Raw genomic sequence first — 23,895 nt, forward strand, 5'->3', positions numbered from 1 at the left:
CTCTCTCTAAAACCAACCAATAAAAAAATAAAAATACTTAATATTTATATGAAAAGCAGTGGAGGTCCAGGCTCAGAGGTGTTTTCACCTACATGAATATTGAGTAGATATTCTAAAACTGTATGGAGTGTAGGACAGTTCTTTTTGCATCCCACGTGTATTAGGAGATCCAGCATCCTAGTCCCTGCCTATAGATGTCAATAGAACTCTTTTGGTCATTATGAAAATGTAAAAAATGCCAGTAGGGGGCAGTACCACCACTCTTTGAACACTATTGCCAGATAATTACGTAGCAAGGCTGGGGATTTTAAAAGGTTCTCCTCTCACCAAGAAGAACCAGCAACTCTGTAGGGGGTCATTCAGTCCTGTAGCTGGTATTCCGTACCCAAGGCGTCCACCATAGCTTTACCTGGGTACAAAATGCAATGCAGAGCTCCCAGAACTGTGAAGTGGGATCTAGAATTCTTCTTTCTCTTTTAAAAGCAGAATTTCGGGGGTGGGTGGTGTCCCATGGTCTGGAGCCACTGTATGGGGCTGCAGGACTAAGCACCATAAAGCAGGTGACCTTTGTGTTTCTGTTCTTTAGTCACCTGGGAACGTACGGAGTTTTTACAAATGCTGCCTATGATCCGAACCCTTAAGGTACGTTAACTTTAAAGGAAATAGAACAGGAGGGGGAAAGGGAGATTTTAAAGGTTGACTTTTCTTTATACAATCATGAGTTAAATTTTAAGCACGTGCTAACATTTCAAGCCATGAAGGAAATTGTGTCGGTCCAGGGGACCGGTCATGGCAGTGGAGGGACCGTGGCAAGTGAGTTCATATGAGGATTTCCATTTCCTCCAGGGCAGAAACAGTCTAGTAAGACCTAACTTATTTCAGGATGTGTGGTGTTCCCTTTAACGGCTTCTGGGTGGTACTGACACTGTGGCTTCACAACCAGAAGTCTTAAGCGCTGGGAAAATTTCACAGACTTTTATGGATTCAATGCCCTGTGTTGGCCTGCTGGGATATGGTGCTCACCAGACACCATCTCTTTCCCAAACAGCTCAGCTTGTTGTTGAGTTTTCTAAGAAAAGCGACCCAGGTAGCAGAAGATCTGGAATCCAGAAACATGATACTGAGCCTCAGGGAACAGATATGATGAGAGCTCTCTTTCTTTCCTTTCTTTCTTTTTTGTTAAGGTGTAATTCTTTTCATTTCTTTTGGTTCATTTTCAGAGACCTGTCCTTCTCTTGGTCACCTCACTCAACCTCAGAGGATTCTGTTGCACATCAGGTTTCCTGCTAGACTTGACTGGAACTGGAGTGTGTTTGCTGCAGTTTTCCGTAAACACTTGTGAATAAAGGACATGGCATTTCCTTCCGATTGGCTCTGGACCAGAGCAGGGTGGCACCACCCGCCCAGACGCCCCACCCACCACCCTTCCTGCCCCACCTCTCTGGTTCCTCCAACACAGGTCCCAGCAGCCGGGACTGCATGTTTCTGCGGTGGTCTGTGGGCTTTGCCTTGGCTGTCACTTGAAATACTAATTAGCCAAAGACTGGAGCATCTGAGTCACCAGAGGACCAGACTGTGGAGAAATAAAAATGACTATTTTTGGACCAGAGGAAGGCATCTTATACTTTTTTGGAAGGCGGGAGGCATCTCTGGCTGGCGGGAATTCTGTAAGATCTCTGGGGTTTCTAGGGCATCTGTGTACGAAGCCTCTTAGAGATCGGCAGCCTCTGGGTGGCAGTGGAGGCTGCAGAAGACTCAGAATCAAGACCGGAAGGCACACGTCAAGGTTCCTCCAATGGTCCCTCTCCCCAAAAGACCAATATTCACATGTGTAATTAAAAGGATTCCTCCCAAATGCCATGTTCTATAATTTGATATTCTGTTCAGTTAGGCCGATGCCCATCGCTTTGTTTACATCAGTATAGTGCATAACAACCACTGCCCCCTTTAGCACCAGATCCTTTGATCAGTCAGCAAATACATATCATACCCCTTTCCCACAAGGAGAAAAGCAGGCACAGAGCCCTCATCACCTGAATGTTCTACGGAGAAGAACAGATGTGTCTCACACGTTCTGTCCATCGCAGGCTTGATAAATTGGTTGCTGTAAGTTACACAGAAGTTATCTGGAACTAATCAAATATAGAGAGGCCAACAGTACAGCTGTCTCGTCTCTGAGATGTGAGGCAATGCGCATGTCATGCAGACTGAATGCATACACACGTGCCAATAAACATGGTGAAACAGTCTAAAGGTCACATGAATTTTGGTAGTAAACCTGGGATGGAGGGACGCTGCTTTTAAACGGCTTCTCTGATAGGCCATCCGTAGCATCTCTGACTGCCAATCACGAGGCTCGGTCTTACAGGACAATGGCTATCAGCCCTGTCTCTCAAGTCAGAATCTACATTTTTGTAAAGGCGCCCCAGGGAAAATCTGGAGGGTTCCCCAGCTGATACTACAGACAGAGAGGAGGGTCCTGCTCCTGAATAGCTTGTGATCTAGTGGCGGGGACAACAGAGACCCCCCCAAAGTACTAGAGGGTCCTCAACATGACATGTTATTCAAACCATGTTGTAGTTTAGTGTTTTCATAAAACGGAAACGTCCACTGGAGCCCAGAATCGGGGGGACAGTAGAACTCTGATTGGACTCGAAGGCATGGAGAGAACGGGCATTCTAAGTTGACAGAATAACATCGGCAAAGGAGCAAAGGCAGAAGAGTGTGCATAGGGGGGCGAGGCTGTTGAGGAGCCTCCCATCGTCGTGACCTCACGCACGGTGCCGACTGACAATTTATTGATTCTACTGAGACAAATCCTAAGATGGGGTTAGGAGGCACGTAGATTCAGGGAATTTGGGACAAGTCATCATGATGCTTCAGACAATATAATTCCCTGATTCTGTGTCAACAACAGCAAAACAAGGTCTTAAGGCAGTGTGAAACAGGTCGTCCAAGAAACATCAGGGGTCCTGGAGGCAAGAAGATACAATCCTAGTAATGAACACATGCTCAGTGCTTTCCAACTGCTAGGAATCATACATGTTCCAGTGTTCTCCCATCTTCCCAAACAACTCTCTCAGGGAAAATTATTACTGTCATCCCTGTTGTGCGGGCATCAGAACTGAGCTCCAAAGAGGCTGAGTGACTTATCCAAGACAACACAGCTAGTGACCGGTACCGGGACCTGGTCTGCTGTCTCTCTCAGCTACACTCGAAGCCCTCCGCGGGCCACTGGCCTCATCCAGACGGAACTGGGCAGGGGTGGAAGTCAGGGAAGTGGCCCGGCTGGCAGGACGCAGTTGTGTGCCCATCCCCTAGCTCTTCGTCACGTGAAGACACACTCCTGTGCCCAGCTACAGGGCACAGTGCCTTTCCCTCAGATCAGAAGGGTGCTACGATGAAAGGTTTCAGGCCCCAGTGCGTTAGGAACTGCAGAGGGTCTGGGGTGTGACCTTAGGCCCCAGCAGTTTGGATGGCGGGTGGTGAGGGGCTGTGCTCTGTGGCTTAGCAGCATCAAGTGCAGAAATACAGTTCTGCCTGTGGTTTAGGAGTCCTTGGGCACTGCCCCGCCTGCTGGAGCTCCTGAGCTCTGCTCTTCACCGGTAGGAAAGACAGTCACTGACTGCCCTCCCTATTACCCCTTGTCACGCTGGGCAGTGACCTAGCCCCCCCCCCTCCCACCTGGAAAAGGCCCAAGGAGGCGGGGACAGCCCGAGGTTGCTGCTGCTGGCGCCTGGGAAAGCTGGAGGGGAGGACACTGCCACCCACAGCCTCCGGAGCTCACTGCAGCTGGAGCAGTGGACATCCAGCGGCGGCACAGGGCACATTCAGTGGTGGCTGAGGCAAGCCCTGCCCAGGGCCTGGGAGGTGGCAGAGGGCAGGAACAAGAAAGCAACCATGTCCCCAGGCTGCCTGCACCTCTGGGTCCTGGTGGTCTTGAGCTCCAGCTGGGCAGGCTGGGGGGGAAGGGGCGCTGAAGCTGCGCGGCTAAGGCAGTTCTATGTGGCAGCTCAGGGTATCAGCTGGAGCTACCGCCCTGAGTCCACAGACCACAGGTAAGGCAGGTGTGGGGTCCCAGCGGGCTGCTCTGGGGGGCATAATCTGCTTCTTTTAGACGGCATTCCCTTTGCTAATTTTGCCTTCAATAAGAGTTTGTCATTCTGAAAAGATAGAAAATACCCAGTTTGATTGGCTAGATGCTGCTTTCAAGAGTTTGTTGGTAATAGTTTTGTTAGTATGACTGATTGTTGGTTTAACATATTGATTGATTTGAAAGCACCAGGTACCCATAGTCTCGTTAGCCCTCTGCAAACTCCTGTTCTAGGATTTTAGTAGTCTAGTGGTTTTATGGAACTTCTAGTTACATATTATCTATTCCATTCTCTATATAGCTTCATCTTCTAAACCTAAACATGTATGTATACCTTGCACTTTATTATAAGCAGATTATTCAATAATAATTGTCATAATTTTGTTACTTTCTTATAAATGACTTTCAAAACATCATCAGTCTATAAAAATGCAACATTTTTTTCTTCTTTCTGCTTTTTCTACTTCATGTGACTCTTCATTTTTCTCTCTTACTTACTCCATGGGACATGATCTACCCTGGCAATTTTGGTGGGGTCACTAATGACAAACAGATGTAACTAAGAGGAAGTTTAAATAATAAAACTCTATCTTCAAGTTGCAAACTATTTTTTCTAATTGAAAGGCTAAAAATAAGACTTCCCAGAAATGAGACAAATTATAGGATCAACAAAATATTTCCAGTTGGTTCTATTTTTACTTTTTTTAATAGTAAACCTCTTAGTGTGACTCAATTTTTTTAAACTTAACATCACACTTTAAATGATTGCAAAAGATGTGTTCCTCTTTTTTATAATTACGAAGTGCTACACAGTGATCTAGCAAGAGATACTGTAATATTTTGGGAGTCCTTTTAGCATGCAACCTTAACCCTTTAATATTTTCTTTGTAAGGATTGTTTTGGAGGGCATTACAAACTCTTTTGTTCTTGTAATAATAACTCATCTTTTTAAAATAAAGCATCTAAAATATTTCATTCCAAAGTGATCATCTAGGTCACACCCACACTATTAGGGAACTGCTGTTAACTAAAACCCCAAGTAAATTAACAATCTTTTCAACACTGATTCTTCCTGCTTGCGGGTAGAACACTAACTTGGTTGCTGGCTTTCCTGTGGCCGCTGTGTTCACGCTTGGGAGTTTAGTCTTTCTTCCGTAGTTAATGCTGACAACAACAAGCAGAAAAGTGGAGGCAGAACCACATAGGTCAAAGCCTGATTGATATGGTGCAGCCACAGGGAGCTATGATTGGTCATCCTTTCCTCTCACGTGGCTGAGTTTCCAGAATCCTGGGAAGTCATTCTGTTGGTATCAATTATTGAGTCAAAACCACAGAATGATAACCCTCTCAATAGTGTGAAAAATCTAACCTGTATATCTGGCTGCTTAAATTAAGGATCTGTTCTAAATTGTCCAACTTCACAAGCTAAATAATACTACAAGGAAATCAACATAGCCAATTCCATCCCTTGCAGACGTGTGTTTTGGCACAAAGCAAAGATCTTTCCCTTCATTTTATCTAGTATTAGCAGAACAATGCCTTTTAGAAGTGAAATATATCTACTATTCTTGCTCCAGGTCTGAAGTGGATGTTTCTAAAAATTTCCTTAAGAAAACTTGTTCAATCACTTACATGTATGTAGTAACGGATATATATGTATATAGATATATAGATATAGATAGATATATAGATATAGATATATTTTTTTCCTTCTGGGTTATAGCATTATATATTCATCATGCATATTGTTTAAATTCATATCATCTTTAATTTTCTGTTCTAACAGATTATTTTCTAATAGCCATTCAACTGTTCAAGGTCAAACAAATATGCCTCAGTATGCTCACACAATATATAGGCAAAGACATTAGAAAACACACTTCTATTAAAATTACTCCACGTAAAAGACTGATTTATCTTAGTAAAGCTTTTATGCCATTATCTATATTACTGTATTTAAAGATCTTGGGTGAAGGAAGAGAGGTAATTTTCAATTTTACTAACAATAAACCAAATAAATAAAAACAGAATCCCACATTGGGGACAAAACCAACATATAGAATCCTTGGGCTCTAAGAACTCTAGAGGCTGTTTAGTTAATTTTCTTTTCTTTTTTCTCTTCATGTGAGAGGAGGGGAGATAGTGAGACAGACTCTCGTATGCGCCCTGACTGGGATCCACTTGGCAAACATGTCTGGGGCTGATGCTCGAGTCAATTGAGCTATTCTCAGTATCTGAGGCCAATCCTAGGACCAATTGAGCCACTGGTTATGAGTGGGGAAGAGAGAGAGAACAAGGAGAAGGAGGGGAAGAGAAGGGGGAGAGAGAGAAGGAGTAGAGGGTTACTTCTCCTGTGTGCCCTGACTGGGAATTGAACCCAGGACGTCTGCATGCCAGGCCAATACTCTATCCACTGAGCCAACTGGCCAGGATCTGTTTAGTTATTTTCAACTTCCATGTTTTCACTTCTGCTTACCCCACACCCTAAGCACCAACACTCCTAATATCGTCTAGTTTCTACTTGAATGCTTCCTGTAACTGAGAACCCACTACTTTAAATGCAATTAAAAATCCTGTTATTCCTAATACAAGCCTAAGGACACAAGAGACTTTTTTTTTTGGTAATGTGAGAAGTAGATGTTATTTTTGTGTATCTTTCATATTAATTTTTGTATTTTACTTTTAGTTTGAATCCTTTTGCAACTTCCTTTAAGAAAATTGTCTACAGAGAGTATGAACCATTTTTTAAGAAAGAAAAACCACAATCTAGAACTTCAGGTAAGCCTGAAATATATATATAATATCCATTTAGTAATATTTTATAGAAATGTGTTTTTATTGTGTTTAACCAGCATAGGCTACATAATTTGTAGGGCTTGGTGCAAAATGAAAATGAAGTTTATATTATTGAGAATGTGACAACACTGACAGCAAAGTATTAAGTCAGGCAGGGGGCCCTGTGTAATTAATTGCACAGGTCACAGGCCACATGCCCATGAAGCCAGCTGTTTTTAACCTTGATCAAACAAAACAAAACAAAACAAACAAAACTTTTAACTGTTTGAATTTTTATTCCTTCATCTAACACACTATTCCTGTGCACACGCTACAGGCCGGGCAGTGAACTAGGCACTGTGGATGCCACAGTAGACAGACTCCTATTCTGCCTGTCTGGAGCTTCCGGTCCAGTGTGATGAGAGCAGAGAAGCCTGAGCCAATGACCTTTCGCTTCCCTCTGACTCCCTGGACTCATTCAAAGGAACGGCATGTGGCTGATTCCTTTGCGTCTATCTTCCTCTTCTCTCCTATTTTATCTAGTGCAACATACACCATAAGTATCATTTTAAAAAGAAAAATCTCTTCTTTCCTCATCACTTCTTTAATCAAGGAAAATGGGTTGAATGGGTTTTGGGGATCTGAAATAGGGTACCACATTTTCACAGAAATGTGAGAGGTCATTAAGAAGAGATCTTCCTCCAGTTGGGTCCCCTGGTCAATAATTCACTCAACCTTCCTCCCCTAGCCAGCTGGGGACCTGTAATCTGTCCCAGACTCATTCTTCTACCTCTCTCTTCATCCCATTCTTTCCTATCTCCTCTGATCTCCCGTTATCTTCACACCTTCCTTGACTGGAGCCTTCCCTTCAGGTAAAAGTCATTAACAATAAAACAAAGCACAACGATGTTCAGGTTAACCTCTATACAGCAAAATGGTGGGATCTTGATAACATTATAAGGAGTGAAATAAGTAAATCAGAAAAAAACAAGAACTACATGATTCCATACATTGGTGGAACATAAAAATGAGACTAAGAGACATGGACAAGTGTGTGGTGGTTACCAGGGGTGGGGGGAGGGAGGACAGGGGGAGAGTTAGGGGGAGGGGGAGGGGCACAGAGAACTAGATAGAGGGTGGGGAAGGACAATCTGACTTTGGGCGAGGGGTATGCAACATAATTTAATGACAAGGTAACCTAGACATGTTTTCTTTGAATATATGTACCCTGATTTATTAATGTCATCCCATTACCATTAATAAAAATTTATTTAAAAAAAAAAAAAAAAGAAAAAAGAAAAAGAAAAATACCCCCCTAGCCCCTGCTTGACGTCCCTTTTTCTCCCCTGTCCTTCACTATCAATTTCCACATGAATGGTCCATTTTAGTCTCTATGTTACTGTTCCCTCTTCCTGCATTCCCCACCTCCAATCTGCTCTAACGGGAGTCCCCTAAAATGATGCTCAAAAGAAGGAACCTGTGACTGCGTAGATGCCAGCGCCAATGGCGTCTTTGCAGGTCTTTTCCAACTTGACATTGCGAGGACATTTAATGTCCCCCCTTTTAGAAACTCTCTCTGCACCTGCTTTCCCCTGGTGAACAGAAGTGGAGTGGAAGCAAACAGCAGACAAGAGAACAGAAGCAGGAGGAACTTGTGGATAACTCTTTCCTGCAACATGTCTCTAAATGGGAGGAGACACAGGGTAGTTCTGGGAGGCAATAAGAGGTTTAAGGATATTTTGGAGCTTTATTTTAAAAAGAGAGAAGGGGGGGAGAATATACTGACTTAAAATATCTAAGTGCTCAAGGGGAGAATCCAACAGAAAAGGAGAGATGAAGACATCTGATGGATCGAGCCAGACTCGGAAGAGACAGGAATGATGGGGTTCCAAGCCTGAGCCAGATCCTCCCGGGGTGGAGAGAGTCTACCTCGATGGGGGGGCAGCACGGTTACTGATGAAATTAAGCTTGTGGTTGTAGACAGGAAGTGACAGAGTCTCCTGTCCTCTGTCACAGAGCTTATTCATTTTCATAGCCCTAGCTCCAACCTGAGTGCGGACACACAATAGCTACTTAAGAACTATTCTGGCCCTGGCCGGTTGGCTCAGTAGTAGAGCGTCAGCCTGGCGTGCAGGAGTCCAGGGTTCGATTCTCAGCCAGGGCACACAGGAGAAGCGCCCATCTGCTTCTCCACCCCTCCCCCTCTTCTTCCTCTCTATCTCTCTCTTCCCCTCCCGCAGCCAAGGCTCCATTGGAGCAAAGTTGGCCCTGGCATTGAGGATGGCTGCATGGCCTCTGCCTCAGGTGCTAGAATGGCTCTGGTTGCAACAGAGCAATGCCCCAGATAGGCAGAGCATCGCCTCCAGGTGGATCCTGGTCGGGCGCATGCGGGAGTCTGTCTGCCTCCCCGTTTCGAACTTCAGAAAAATACAAAAAAAAAAAAAAAAAGAACTATTCCATTAAATTAAGTTATAGGTGGGTGAAGGGAAAATGAGCTGGGAAACATTCATGAGGACTGGGGAGAAAGAAATTGGACCACATTTAGAGCCCCGCCTTGCGTGGCTTTTGCCATGTTAACTGAGTTTGAATGCCTGTGCAGTGTAAGCCCTGGTGCTGAGTACGGGGTAGGCAAGGTAGGCATAGGGGACAGGAAGGACCCATGCCAGGCTGGGGGGGGGGGTCTTTGCAGCAATGAGAAGGCATCGATAGTTCTTGAGGAGGAGAGTGCTGTGTTCAAAATCCTTTGAGATGATTAATTTCCATGGTGATTTCCTGGTTCAGCCTCATCCCTCGGAAGCAGACCTTGACAGATGATTGATGTTCCAGCTGCGTGCACTGAAGGCGTTATCTTTCCGTCCATCCCTGCGTATCTCACGGCAGATTCATTTTGTATGAGCTCTGAGGCATTTTAACACCATTTTCACGCAGTCTCTTCCTAAACTCCCCAAGTTGCTTGGGATGATATCCCCCTCACCCTTGTGTCCCAACAGTAGTGGATACAAGGTGTCATCACAGTGTGGAGGAAAAGCCTCGAATGTCGGATGAGAGGAGCTGGGTTGGAACACTGCCCTTGAGTCTGTCTGTGATCGTCCCCATTCCCAGCCTAGTTCTGTGTCATCTGTACCTCCCCCTGTTTTCTGCTCCACTCACCTGGTGGGTGAAAGTCTAGCTGAGCTGTCATGGGCCCCACTTCTGCAGCTTGAGCCCAGATCTTACTGTAACTGTGGGGGGGGGGGGAGTAGGGGGAGGCTGCAGGACCCGAGGTCAGGAGACAGACGCCTGTCCAGTGCACAGGGAGGGACTCGGCTCATTTTCAGGAATTCTGTCTTGGGCTTTAAAATGGTGAGTTTTGAGTATTTGCATCATTTCAGGGAAAATTATGTTTGTCCCTGAAGGATTAATTGAGTTTAGAGAGACAAAGAGAGGAAGAGGAGGGAGAGAGAGAGAAGCACTTATTTGTTTCACTTAGTTACGCATTCATTGGTTGCTCCCCATCTGTGCCCTGACTGGGGATCGAACCAGCTACCTTGTCACTTTAGGATAAAGCTTTAACTGACTGAGCTAACCTGCCAGGACCAGTCCCTGAAGGTTTTAAAAGTGCTGCAACAGCGGGCTGTCCTGTTTTCTGTAATGCATTATTCGCCTGAGTGCAGGGACTGGATTAGCTGACCTCCTGCAGTCCTTTCTAAGCCCGACTGCATGAAACTGGGTCATTTCTGTGCTACCTCCCTGGAAACGCACATTCCCGTTTGTCTTCAGGTGCTGGGGGGGGGGGGGGGGCGGAGGAGGAGCGGGAAAGGTTTTAGGACATCTGGCCAACAGAGGCGCTAAACTGCACTCAGGAACAGTCAGCCACATGCTCACCTTCATGCATGAAGGCCTTTGGTTTGCATTCACGGAAAGTTTTCATGGTTTTGTCTTAATTCTGAAGACATGGCAAGGGAGGCTAAATAAATACTCCTGACTGTTCACTGCAGTTAGAGGTCTTCTTAGGTAAAATAACTTATAAGACATTCTGGACATCTGGTATTTGCAGCCAGGTGATGCCAACAAACAAGTCAACCAGGCAAGGCAGCCATGGCAGCAAAGTGCAGGGCACAGTGGGAGGGCACCGTCAGCACCCTGCTGGGCTCCTGGGCACCCGGGGCAGGTGGGAGCGGCCACTGGGAGCCTCATCAGGAGCTGGGACTGAGCACAGCAGCTAGAAGAGGGGGGTCAGCCAGGGGACTCAACTGTGGTCAGGAGTCAAAGCTGGTGTAGACAGCAAGGCTATTCCAAGAAAGTGGGGGCTCTGAACCTGCCATGCAGAAAGTGACAGAGAAAGCTTTGGTTCCGGAGTCCAGTCCCAGCAATGCCACTGAACCACTGACTGACCCGGGGCAAGCCCGCCTCCCCGCTCCCGTTATAAGCTCTGTGAAGCCAGGGAGAACATCTGCTTTACTCAGCATTGCAGGTCTGGCCCCCTAGGATAATGTGGGCAATCAATTCGTATTTGTTGGGTGAATGAATACAAGGTGGGGAGGTCACTATAAAGAGGTGGTTCAAGGCTCAGGATCTAGAATGAGACAGATTTCAGCTGAAATCTTGGCTCTCTCTCCAATTGGTGCTATAATATTGGGCAAGATATTTAAATATTCTGAGGTTCGGTTTCCTCATCTGTAAAATGAGAATCTTAAAACCTACCTTAAAGATGTGTTGGGAGGATTAATGCAAGGACTTACAGTGCTTGAATATATTAAAGGGAACAATACGGGGAAGCCCTGTTATAATTACCATCACCACCGCCGATGAATGCTGGTTCAACCCCATGACTCCTGTACTTGCCTTCTGCTCCTGTGACTCCTAAAGGGCAGAAACCATCCCCACGAGAACTTATGGATGCCTGGGAAGCGGGGGCAGTCAATTCCTGTCACTTGTCTGAAGTAAGGCTTTTGGTGACAGGCTCTCAAGCTTTAAAGGACATCGGTGTCTTTCGGGAGCACGTTAAAAAGGCAGGTTCCCCAATTCCAGCTGCACAGACTCGGGTTCACTGGGTTTAAGCTGGCCCTTCAGAATCTTCCTTTCTGCTGGACCCCAGGTGATTCTGACGGAGAGAACCCAAGGACTACATTTGGGGAAAGTCTAGACTCTGAGTCTTCAAAACTCTGGCTCAGATGTCAACTGTTCCCCTCAGTCCTCATGCAGATCTGGTTCTTCTTCCTCTCTGCCCCTGTAGCATTTTGCCTAGAGCTTAGCAGTGGCTCCTACCCCACGTCCACCTCCAAACTAACTTGGAGCTCCTGGAGGACCAGGACTGCTTCTTCTTTGGCCGTGTGGCCCCAGGACCGAGCACAGCACTTGGCATGTAGTAAGGGAAGTTTCCCTCTCAGTTTCTGCACCCCTATCCCACTGTCCTGCTGTGTTCCCCAGTGAAGTGAGCAATTATTTACCCAGCTGCTCAGATAAGAAACCTCAGGGTCATCCTGGACATCTCTCTCTCACGTGCTACATCCAACCCCGTCAGCAAATCCTGCTGGCTCTCCCTTCAAAATGCCCACATCCAACCTCTTCTCGCCACGTCACTGGCCCAGCACACCTCCGTCCTGTCTATACCACCTGGAGGGCTGCTTCTATTCTTGTCACTACACAGCGTTTTTTTGTTTTTTTTTTAAGGATGAACTTTTAAAACATGTCAGTCCCCGTCTCTCTGATGCACAAAGCCCCATGAGTTCCTGTTTCACTTAGAAGAAAACCTGAAGTCCTTACTGGAGCCCACAGGGCCTTGCGTGACCTGGTCCCACTCCATCTCTTCTCACTCTGCCCCAGCTGCTTTTCTTACTGTTTTTTGGATACATCAAGTTCACTTCTGCCTCAGGGACTTTGAACTTGCCAGAGAACTGTGTGATTTGCTCCCTCACTTCATTTAGGTCCCAGAGGAGTAAAGTAGCCAGTTACCCTCCTTCATTCACGTCACTCTGGACAACTGAAAATCAACATCTTCCTTTTCTTGACCAAAGAAAGTAGGTCGTCTCTCAGGAATGCCAGTGGTCTGAACTGCGTGGACATAGTCACAATTATTGCTCCTCCTCTCTTGACTTGCTTTGAGCCAGGCCGAGGGTTTCTACCTTTCTGTCCTTACCTGACTGCATGCGATGTTGAGTTAATAACCTAGCAAAGCCTTCTAGATTGAAGATAAGAAGGTCAGCCTCAGAATCGGGAGGAATGACAGCCATCACACATGGGTTTTTCTAGTGTGTGTCTGTGTGTGCGTGTACGCTTAGCAGCTCTGTCTTTGGTAATACTGATATGTTTCTCTTTTATTCCATAGGACTTCTTGGGCCTACTTTATATGCTGAAGTTGGAGACATGATGAAAGTTCACTTTAAAAATAAGGCAGACAAGCCCTTAAGTATCCATCCTCAAGGAATTAAGTACAGCAAATCCTCAGAAGGTAAGAGGAATTTCCCACTCCTCTGACAAGAGAAAATGTCCAACTCTTTAACACCAGTGTCAAACGTTTAAAACCATGTCATCAACCCCACGTCAGAGAGCTCTCCTGCCACTGGTAAATATAAAAACTGTCATCTTTGTAAGGTTCAGAGAGAAAAATGAAAAAGTTCTAGAGTAATCTAGACCTCAGTTTTTTGCTAGATTGTTATTCTTTAACTGTTGGATGGGCAAATTACCTGACGTCTCTAAATTCCGATATGTTCATCAGCAAAATGAGGATAATCCTATGTATGTTGCAAGATGATTTAAGGCGGGGTCTGCAAACTTTTCTGTGAAGAGCCAGAGAATAAATATTTTTGGTTGTGGTCATGTGATCTCTGCTGCAACTACTCGACTCTGCCTTTCAGTACAAACTAGCAGCCAAGGCAATTTACGTGCGAGTGACTGAACATGGCGCTATGGACCCAAAAACCTCTATTTACAAAGAAAAGGGCACTGGCTGGATTTGCCCCATGAGCCATAGTTTGAAATAGTGACATAGGACTAGCCTAGTGCACATATGATTCTTTTTTTTTTTTTTTTAAATAAATTTTTATTAATGGTAATGGGATGACATTAATAAATCAGGGTACATATATTCAAAGAAAACATGTCTAGGTTATTTTGTCATTAAATTATGTTGCATACCCCTCGCCCAAAGTCAGATTGTCCTTCGCCACCCTCTATCTAGTTCTCTGTGCCCCTCCCCCTCCCCCTAACTCTCCCCCTGTCCTCCCTCCCCCCACCCCTGGTAACCACCACACTCTTGTCCATGTCTCTTAGTCTCATTTTTATGTTCCACCAATGTATGGAATCATGTAGTTCTTGTTTTTTTCTGATTTACTTATTTCACTCCTTATAATGTTATCAAGATCCCACCATTTTGCTGTAAATGATCTGATGTCATCGTTTCTTATGGCTGAGTAGTATTCCATAGTGTATATGTGCCACATCTTCTTTATCCAGTCTTCTATTGAAGGGCTTTTTGGTTGTTTCCATGTCTTGGCCACTGTGAACAGTGCTGCAATGAACATGGGGCTACATGTGTCTTCACGTATCAATGTTTCTGAGTTTTGGGGGTATATACCCAGTAGAGGGATTGCTGGGTCATAAGGTAGTTCTATTTGCAGTTTTTTGAGGAACCACCATACTTTCCTCCATAATGGTTGTACTACCTTACAGTCCTACCAACAGTGAATGAGGGTTCCTTTTTCTCCACAGCCTCTCCAACATTTGCTATTACCCGTCTTGTTGATCATAGCTAATCTAACAGGTGTGAGGTGGTATCTCATTGTAGTTTTGATTTGCATTTCCCTAATAACTAATGAAGCTGAGCATTTTTTCATATATCTGTTGGCCATTTGTATCTCTTCCTGGGAGAAGTGTCTATTCATGTCTTCTTCCCATTTTTTTATTGGATTGTTTGTTTGTTTGTTGTTGAGTTTTATGAGTTCTTTGTAAATTTTGGAAATTAGGCCCTTATCTGAGCTGTTGTTTGAAAATATCATTTCCCATTTAGTTGGCTGTCTGTTTATTTTTATATCAGTTTCTCTTGCTGAGCAAAAACTTTTTATTCTGATGTAGTCCCATTCATTTATCTTTGCCTTCACTTCTCTTGCCATTGGAGTCAAGTTCATAAAATGTTCTTTAAAACCTAGGTCCATGAGTTTAGTACCTATGTCTTCTTCTATGTACTTTATTGTTTCAGGTCTTATATTTAGGTCTTTGATCCATTTTGAATTAATTTTAGTACACGGGGACAGGCTGTAGTCGAGTTTCATTCTTTTGCATGTGGCTTTCCAGTTTTCCCAACACCATTTGTTGAAGAGGCTTTCTTTTCTCCATTGTGTGTTGTTGGCCCCTTTATCAAAGATTATTTGACCATATATATGTGGTTTTATTTCTGGGCTTTCTATTCTGTTCCATTGGTCTGAGTGTCTATTTTTCTGCCAATACCATGCTGTTTTGATTATTGTGGCCCTATAATATAGTTTAAAGTCAGGTATTGTAATGCCCCCAGCTTCATTCTTTTTCCTTAGGATTGTTTTGGCTATTCGGGGTTTTTTATAGTTCCATATAAATCTGATGATTTTTTGTTCCATTTCTTTAAAAAATCTCATAGGAATTTTGATGGGAATTGCATTAAATTTGTATATTGCTTTGGGTAATATGGCCATTTTGATTATATTTATTCTTCCTATCCAAGAGCAAGGAATATTTTTCCATCTCATTGTATCTTTTTCGATTTCCCTTAACAATGCTTTGTAATTTTCATTATATAGGTCCTTTACATTCTTTGTTATGTTTATTCCTAGGTATTTTATTTTTTTTGTTGCAATCGTGAAGGGGATTATTTTTTTGAGTTCGTTTTCTAATATTTCATTGTTGGCATAGAGAAAGGCTATGGACTTCTGTATGTTAATTTTGTATCCTGCGACCTTACTGTATTGGTTTATTGTTTCTAATAATCTTTTTGTGGAGTCCTTCGGGTTTTCGATGTATAGGATCATATCATCAGCAAAAAGTGATACCTTTACTTCTTCTTTTCCAATATGGATGCCTTTTATTTCTTTGTCTTGTCTGATTGCTCTGGCCAGAACTTCTAGCACCACGTTAAATAAGAGTGGAGAGAGTGGACAACCCTGTCTTGTTCCTGATTTAAGGGGGAAAGCCTTCAGTTTAGTGCCATTTAATATGATGTTAGCTGATGGTTTATCATATATGGCCTTTATCATGTTGAGATATTTTCCTTCTATACCCATTTTGTTGAGAGTCTTAAACATAAAATTGTGTTGTATTTTATCAAAAGCCTTTTCTGCATCTATTGATAAGATCATGTGGTTTTTGTTCTTTGTTTTGTTGATATGGTGTATTACGTTAACCGTTTTGCGTATGTTGAACCATCCTTGAGATTCTGGGATGAATCCCACTTGATCATGATGTATTATTTTTTTAATATGTTGTTGTATTCGGTTTGCCAGTATTTTGTTTAGAATTTTAGCATCTGTATTCATTAGAGATATTGGTCTGTAGTTTTCTTTCTTTGTGCCATCCTTGCCAGGTTTTGGTATGAGGGTTATGTTGGCCTCATAAAATGTGTTCGGAAGTATTGCTTCTTCTTCAATTTTTTGGAAGACTTTGAGTAGAATAGGAACCAAGTCTTCTTTGAATGTTTGATAGAATTCACTAGTATAACCGTCTGGGCCTGGACTTTTATTTTTGGGGAGGTTTTTAATAGTTTTTTCTATTTCCTCCCTGCTGATTGGTCTGTTTAGGCTTTCTGCTTCTTCATGACTCAGTCTAGGAAGGTTGTATTGTTCTAGGAATTTATCCATTTCTTCTAGATTGTTGTATTTGGTGGCATATAATTTTTCATAGTATTCTACAATAATTCTTTGTATATCTATGATGTCTGTGGTGATCTCTCCTCTTTCATTTTGGATTTTATTTATTTGAGTCCTGTGCCTTTTTTCCTTGGTGAGTCTTGCCAAGGGTTTGTCAATTTTGTTGACCTTTTCAAAGAACCAGCTCCTTGTTTTATTGATTTTTTCTATAGTTTTTCTGTTCTCTATTTCATTTATTTCTGCTCTGATTTTTATTATCTCCTTTCTTCGGCTGGTTTTGGGTTGTCTTTGTTCTTCTTTTTCTAGTTCCTTAAGGTGTGAAGTTAAGTGGTTTACTTCGGCTCTCTCTTGTTTGTTCATATAGGCCTGAAGTGATATGAACTTTCCTCTTATTACTGCTTTTGCTGCATCCCAGAGATTCTGATATGTCGTATTTTCATTTTCATTTGTCTGTATGTATCTTTTGATCTCTGCGCTTATTTCTTCTTTGACCCATTCATTTTTTAGAAGTATGTTGTTTAGTTTCCACATTTTTGTGGGTTTTTCCCCCTCTTTTTTGCCGTTGAATTCTAGTTTCAAGGCTTTATGATCAGAAAATATGCTTGGTACAATTTCAATTTTTCTAAATTTGCTGATATTGTCTTTGTGGCCCAACATATGGTCAATTCTTGAGAATGTTCCATGTACACTAGAGAAAAATGTATACTCTGTCGCTTTGGGATGAAGTGTCCTGTAGATGTCTATCATATCCAGGTGTTCTAGTATTTCGTTCAAGGCCACTATATCTTTATTGATTCTCTGTTTGGATGACCGATCTAGAGCCGTCAGCGGAGTATTGAGGTCTCCAAGTATGATTGTATTTTTGTTAGTTTTTGTTTTAAGGTCAATAAGTAGCTGTCTTATATATTTTGGTGCTCCTTGGTTTGGTGCATATATATTAAGGATTGTTATGTCTTCTTGATTCAGTGTCCCCTTAATCATTATGAAGTGACCATTTTTGTCTCTGAGTACTTTTTCTGTCTTGTAGTCAGCATTATCAGATATGAGTATTGCTACACCTGCTTTTTTTTGGGTGTTGTTTGCTTGGAGTATTGTTTTCCAGCCTTTCACTTTGAATTTGTTTTTATCCTTGTTGCTTAGATGTGTTTCTTGTAGGCAGCATATAGTTGGATTTTCTTTTTTAATCCATTCTGCTACTCTGTGTCTTTTTATTGGTAAGTTTAATCCATTTACATTTAGTGTAATTATTGACACTTGTGGGTTCCCTACTACCATTTTATAAATTGCTTTCTGTTAGTTTTGTATCTAGTTTGATTCTTCTCTTTTGTTTTTCTATCATTTGTTTCTGTTTGTTTGTGTTCCATACTTCTTTCCTCTGTTGCTACCTTTTTTAAGTCATGTGTTTTTGTGGTGGTTTTTTCAAGGGTGGTTACCATTAAGTAATGAAAAGGGTACCTACCATATTCATTGTAGTACCCTATCTTATAAGTATTTCTGCACTTCATCGTCCTTTGCTACTGTTAATCTCCATTCTCTCCCCCCCTTTTTTTTTCCTTTGTTGTCACAGTTTAAGTTTGGTTTTATTGTGTTCTTGGTGGAGCTGTTACTTGTGGTGTTGTTTTCTTTTGTTCTTTGAATCTGGTTGGAAAACCCCCTTTAGTATTTCCTGGAGTGGGGGCTTTCTCGTGATAAATTCTCTCATCTTTTCTGTATTTGTGAATGTTTTTATATCTCCTTCATACTTGAAGGATAGCTTTGATGGGTATAGTATTCTTGGCTGAAAGTTCCTCTCTTTCAGGGCCTTAAATATTGGGGTCCACTCTCTTCTAGCTTGTAGAGTTTCTGCTGAGAAATCTGATGATAATCTAATAGGCCTTCCTTTATATGTTGTACTCTTCTTTTCCCTGGCTGCCTTGAGAATTTTTTCTTTGTCATTGGTTTGTGTCATCTTTATTATGATGTGCCTTGGAGTGGGTTTGTTGGGGTTAAGAAAACTCGGTGTTCTGTTTGCTTCTTGAACTTGAGGCTTTAGTTCTTTCCACAGGCTTGGGAAGTTCTCGTCTATTATTTGTTTGAGTATATTCTCCATTCCATTTTCTTTCTCTTCTCCCTCTGATATACCTATTATTCTTATGTTATTCTTTCTGATGGAGTCAGATAATTCCTGTAGGGCTTTCTCGTTTTTTATTATTTTTGAGTCTCTTTCTTCTTCTCTCTGTTGTGCCTCAAGTTGTTTGTCTTCTATTTCACTAATCCTATCTTCAATCTGGGTTGTTCTGCTAGCTAAGCTTGTTACCTCGTTTTTCAGCTCGTGAATTGAGTTTTTCATTTCTGTTTGATTTGTTTTTATAGTTTCAATTTCCTTGGTAATATATTCTTTGTGTTCATTGAGTTGTTTTCTGATCTCCCTATATTGCCTTTCCGTGTTTTCTTGTATATCTCTGAGTATTTTTAAGATTTCTATTTTAAATTCTCTGTCATTTAGCTCCAAGGCTTCCAATATGTTAAGTCTTTTCTCCATAGATTTTTCCACATCTATTTGTGTTACCTCTCTTTCTTTTGTATCCATAATATTCGATTTCCTCTTTCTTATTGGCATCTGCGGGTGGTCTTGTTGATAGCACTAATTAGAATTAATAAAGAGTAAAAAGTAAAAAACAAAAACAAAAACAAAAACAAAAACAAAAAAAAAACAAAAAAAAAACAAAGGGTAAAACACCCCACAAAAAAAAAAAGCAGTAATAATTTATTATTTCCCCCTTTTTTTTTTCTTTGTTTTCCTTCCCTCCTCTCCCCTCCTCAGGGAAATATCGTGCCTATAATGGAGGGCCTGGTTTGCGGTGAAGAGTTCAAGGGGGCAAAAAAAAAATAAATAAATAAAAAAATAAAAAAAAATAAAAAAAAAAAAAAGGGAAGAAAATCTTAGACAAGCATAAGTTGATCTGCCTGCGGGTGACGGTCAACCAAGAGATATAATGAGAGGGACAAGAGGGAACCAGAAAAAAGGTCAAAAAAAAAGGAATAATCAAGAAGAAAAAATAAAAATAATAAGTAAAAATACGTTGTATTAAGTGGAGCAAAGACCAAATACAATGGAGACCTTGGGTTGGGAGGACCAAAATGCCACAAAAACAAACCAACCAGAAAAAAACAAAAACAAAACCGAAAAAGAAAAACAAAGCCAAAAAAAAAAACCTTGAGTCCCAAATTAACTAATTTGTTCGTGATTGAGGATTAAATGGGAGGAAAGTAAAACGAGAAAAGAAAAAACGAATAGAAAGGAAAAAATAAGAAAAAGTGAAAAACGAAGGAAGAAATAAAAAAGGAAGAGAAAAAAACAAAATAAGGCAAAAAAACCAAAAGAGGAGAGAGTGAGAAATAAGTGTCCTGGAGTATAACCCCAAAGGAGGGTGAGGATGAAGGAGAGAAATAAAATGTAACACTTATGGGTAGTGTAGTTCAAGAAAAGGGAAGCATAAGATGGGCAGAGAATAGAAGGGCTGAGGTGGAGGAAATAAAGGCAATAAGATAGAAGGAACAAACAACAACAACTACAAAAATAAAAACAACCAACAAACAGTGGAACAAGCTGCAAAGTCTGTGGATTTTTCCTGATTTTGAGATGTCAACCTCTTCCTCCTTCTCCTCTCTCCCTCTTCCCGGTCGGCGACTCTGCACCCCAGGCCCTGCCCCTGCGCCACACCCAGGCAGGGACTTGCAGTTGATGGGGTTCTATGGCAATGTCACACAATTGGCTTTAGTCTTGTTGGTAGTCAAGGCCTGCCGGCGTCTGCAGGGTCTAACGACGAGAGAGTTCGCCTTCGTGGATTCTCTCTCCCAGTCCCCCCCTCCCGAACCAGCAGCCTGGCGATCCAGCCCCAAGGCTGCCACTGCTTCTGCCTGGGGAATAAGAGGCTCACAGAGCTGGGAAATCCCCACTCTATCCCCACTCAGTGCAAGGCTCTGGGAAGGGCTCTGACAGTCAGGGCCTCCAGTGTAATCAGGCGGGGGTGGGAGTCAATTGTTGTCAAGGTGATTGTTCAACGCCTAGCATTCCGTTGGACCTCTCAACCCAGGCTTTCCACACTTTGTAGCCTGTTTTGGCCGGTAAAAAGAGGCACTAGTCTCTGCTTGCGACTAGTGTGGTATAGATCTTATTATCTGCCAAGTCCTTCTTGTTAGCGTTTATCCCTAAATATGGAGGCTCTATCAATCAGAAGTTGCCCCCGCCCCTTTAGCGAGAGGCACCAAAAAATATCACGCCTCTTGTCTTGGGTCGGTGAACTGAGAGAGATCTTATCAATTAGAACCGAGGGTGCGCAGATTTCACGGGTTAAGTTAATTTTAGTAATTGGGTCGCAGCTGTGCTCCCGAAGGTATTTCAGGCTGCCTGCGCGCGCCCCTCCCCCAACGCTTGATTGTTAGCTTGAATGGCTGGGTGAGGTGCCCCGCCCGCGGAGAGAATCTCCCAAGTAGGGAATACCGCCCTGGGGCCTCTCCCGCTCCCCTTGCGCGGGCCGCTGGGAACGTTAGCGGTGCTCGGTCTGCAATGCTCGGTCTGCAATCAGACCGGGAGCGCGCCAGCGGCTGTTTGCCGCTGGCTCTGCAACCGACCCACCGCTCGCGGCGGCGGCGGCGGGGGCGGCGGTTTCCGAGTGCGGGATGACTTACCACCGGCGCACTTTCTCGCGGCTTGAATGAACGTCCCTGCGGTAGCTTCCTCCACACCCTCGTCTCTCAGATTCGAGTGATAACAGTCCTTTTGCTTTCAGTTTGCTCCGAAGATAAATTTTCCTGTTTCTAGTTGATAAATTTGTTGTGATTTTGGGGAGATCTGTCGGACGCGCTGCTCACGGCGCCATTTCCGTGACGTCACTCTCCACATATGACTCTTAATAAGCAGTATTAACATTTTGGACATACTGACATAGTTAAGAACATATGCTTTGAAGGCAGACTTGGGTTCAAATTTCAGCTGTGTCATTTCTGGACAAATGACCTTAGCATCCCTGAGCTTCTGTTTTCTCATCTATCAAATGGTTATACCCACTCCATAAAACTGCTCTGAGGATTAAACGAGACCATTCAGGTTAGTGTAACAAACAAACATGGTTCCTGGACCCTGGCAAGCCCTTAGAAAATGGTGACAACAATGATGACACTGATGATGGCCATGGCAGTAAAGATCATGAGGATGAGGGAGATGAAAGTGACCACATCAGCCCCAGGACAGTAAGTACCTGCCTTGGTATTGTTTTAATTATTTCCATAATGCTGATGTTCAGATCACAATAAGTGGAGTAGAGCTCTGTGAGGAACTGATATGATACAATTTTATCCATTTTGTAATAGGTATTAGTATAAGGACACAGATCTTTCATGAGTCACACTTCTTCTGTCTCCCATGTGTTCCAACCATCACACCTTTGAAGAGCGTAACTGAGTAACAGAGCGGTTTACAGGGCAGGTTCCAGAATGAGAGTGCCTGGTGCGCATCCTGGCTCAGACACTAACTGTGTGGCTTTGGGAAAGTTACCTTTCTGTGCCTCATCTGTCTCATCTATAAAACGGGAATACTAACCATGCCTTCTTCATAAAGGTTTGTTGTCATGAAATCTTAGATCAATGCCTAACAACTATAATAAGCACTTGATAAATATTAGCTAGGATGGAAAAAGGTGATTCTTCGATCAAAATTTGTTCAAGTTATGTTATATCTCAATTACATCTCAAGCAAAAATTTTAAAAATGTGTTTAAATAATTTAATATTTAGCTGACAATTTATGGATTAGAAAATGACTTTCCCACTTATTCTTTCATGTGTAAACTATTGTCAAACTCATTTCTACTAAGGGATAAGTGACTGATAGTAGGTCAATGAACTGCCCTCCCTTGGAGTATCTGCATGAGCACTTAATCTTAGACTTGAAGAAAAGCAGTGAAGCATTAACTGTGAGATTGCAGGCACCGTAGAGAGCCAATTAGACAAGACTCAGTGAAGTAACTTGCACAGGAGTCTCTCTCCTGTGTTCCTAAAATGGTATGGTGACACCGAAAAAGCCTACTTGTGAGGCTTCCAGAAGATTGCATTAGGAATTCTGCACCATAGTGCCAGAGGGAAGGACCCTCAAAATGTCCAGTGCAGGCTCCATGTCAGACGTGGGAGGACGTAAGTGTTCTGGACTTTGTATTCCAAGCTGGGCTGTTTGCACAGGATATGGACCTTGCAACCTTACTCCTCTTCCTTTTCTGTTTGTTTGTCCCTACACTCCCCCAGAGCCAGCAATCAATTATGAACAGTGGTTTACAATGCTCTCACCACTTCCACGGGTCACCTAATGCCCCTGGTCCCATGAATCTCAGGAAAGTAAACCTAGATTGGTGGGGAAAGTCAGAATTTGTCTCGGAAATGAGATGTAAATCTAGTCAACAGAGAAAGAGTATCCTTCGTGGTAAAAGAAAAGTCTGTACACTTCGTTGTGCCCTCTGCCTTAAAATAAAACATCATCTTCTTCACGTCTGACACCCTCATCCACAGCCTCCCACTATGGTTTGAATGATTTTTTTCAGGAGTGGAGCTACATGACGGGCTGAGCTAGCTACGGGAAAATCCAGGTTTCTTTATCTCAGAGGCAGACATTTGAGAGACGGGAGGTGGGAGGTTGGGAGAGGACCCTGTGGCTGCTCAATCTAACCAGAGAACCAAACAACCTAGACAGCAGTCTTCCTTATCTGGTGAATCCTTGAGCCCTGCTCCGGATAGGGAAACCTACTCTCGTCAGCAAGAAGGAAAATAGAAATGGAAAGAATGCTGGCTTTAGAGCCAGAAAGTCCTGGATTTGAACCCTAAGTAAACGGCAGTTTCCTTTACCACGGCCCTCTGTTTTATACCTATAAAACGAGAATAGCAATTCCTTCTACCTAAGGGTATGGCAAGGATTAGTCATGATATAAGTAAAATTCTAGGCGCACACTATAATGCCAGCTGTTGTTTCTGTGATTATTTCATGGCTACTGATGATGAAGGCATTAAATCTTGTTTCCGGAAGTTTAGATTGAAAGAAGGCCTTGGCCTTGGATACTGCCATCATTTTATTTCTACCTGAATGAAACAAAACTCTCCCACAGAATTCAGCTGCCAAAATGAACAAAACTTGCACAGATCACCTCAGTTATTCAGAGCATATGAGGAATACATCATTTTGAATAATGAC

The 23,895-nt window shown here is 42.9% G+C and overlaps 2 protein-coding genes across 2 annotated transcripts in view; both read left to right on the top strand.

Annotated features, from left to right (window-relative positions):
• Window positions 1-1,844, top strand: part of SELP (selectin P) — a 39,915-nt gene extending 38,071 nt beyond the window's left edge. The window contains exons 15-16 of the mRNA XM_066366021.1: window positions 587-642; window positions 1,221-1,844. Of these exons, the coding sequence (XP_066222118.1) occupies window positions 587-641 (55 nt within the window). The 3' untranslated portion in view covers window position 642; window positions 1,221-1,844. The remainder of the gene's footprint in view (window positions 1-586; window positions 643-1,220) is intronic.
• A 1,931-nt stretch (window positions 1,845-3,775) lies between these two features.
• F5 (coagulation factor V) overlaps window positions 3,776-23,895 on the top strand; it is a 71,416-nt gene continuing 51,296 nt past the window's right edge. Inside the window, exons 1-3 of the mRNA XM_066371430.1 lie at window positions 3,776-4,058; window positions 6,780-6,871; window positions 13,176-13,298. Of these exons, the coding sequence (XP_066227527.1) occupies window positions 3,901-4,058; window positions 6,780-6,871; window positions 13,176-13,298 (373 nt within the window). The 5' untranslated portion in view covers window positions 3,776-3,900. The remainder of the gene's footprint in view (window positions 4,059-6,779; window positions 6,872-13,175; window positions 13,299-23,895) is intronic.

Source organism: Saccopteryx leptura, chromosome 2, assembly GCF_036850995.1.
Source record: "Saccopteryx leptura isolate mSacLep1 chromosome 2, mSacLep1_pri_phased_curated, whole genome shotgun sequence".
In the NCBI taxonomy this organism is placed as follows: domain Eukaryota; kingdom Metazoa; phylum Chordata; class Mammalia; order Chiroptera; family Emballonuridae; genus Saccopteryx; species Saccopteryx leptura.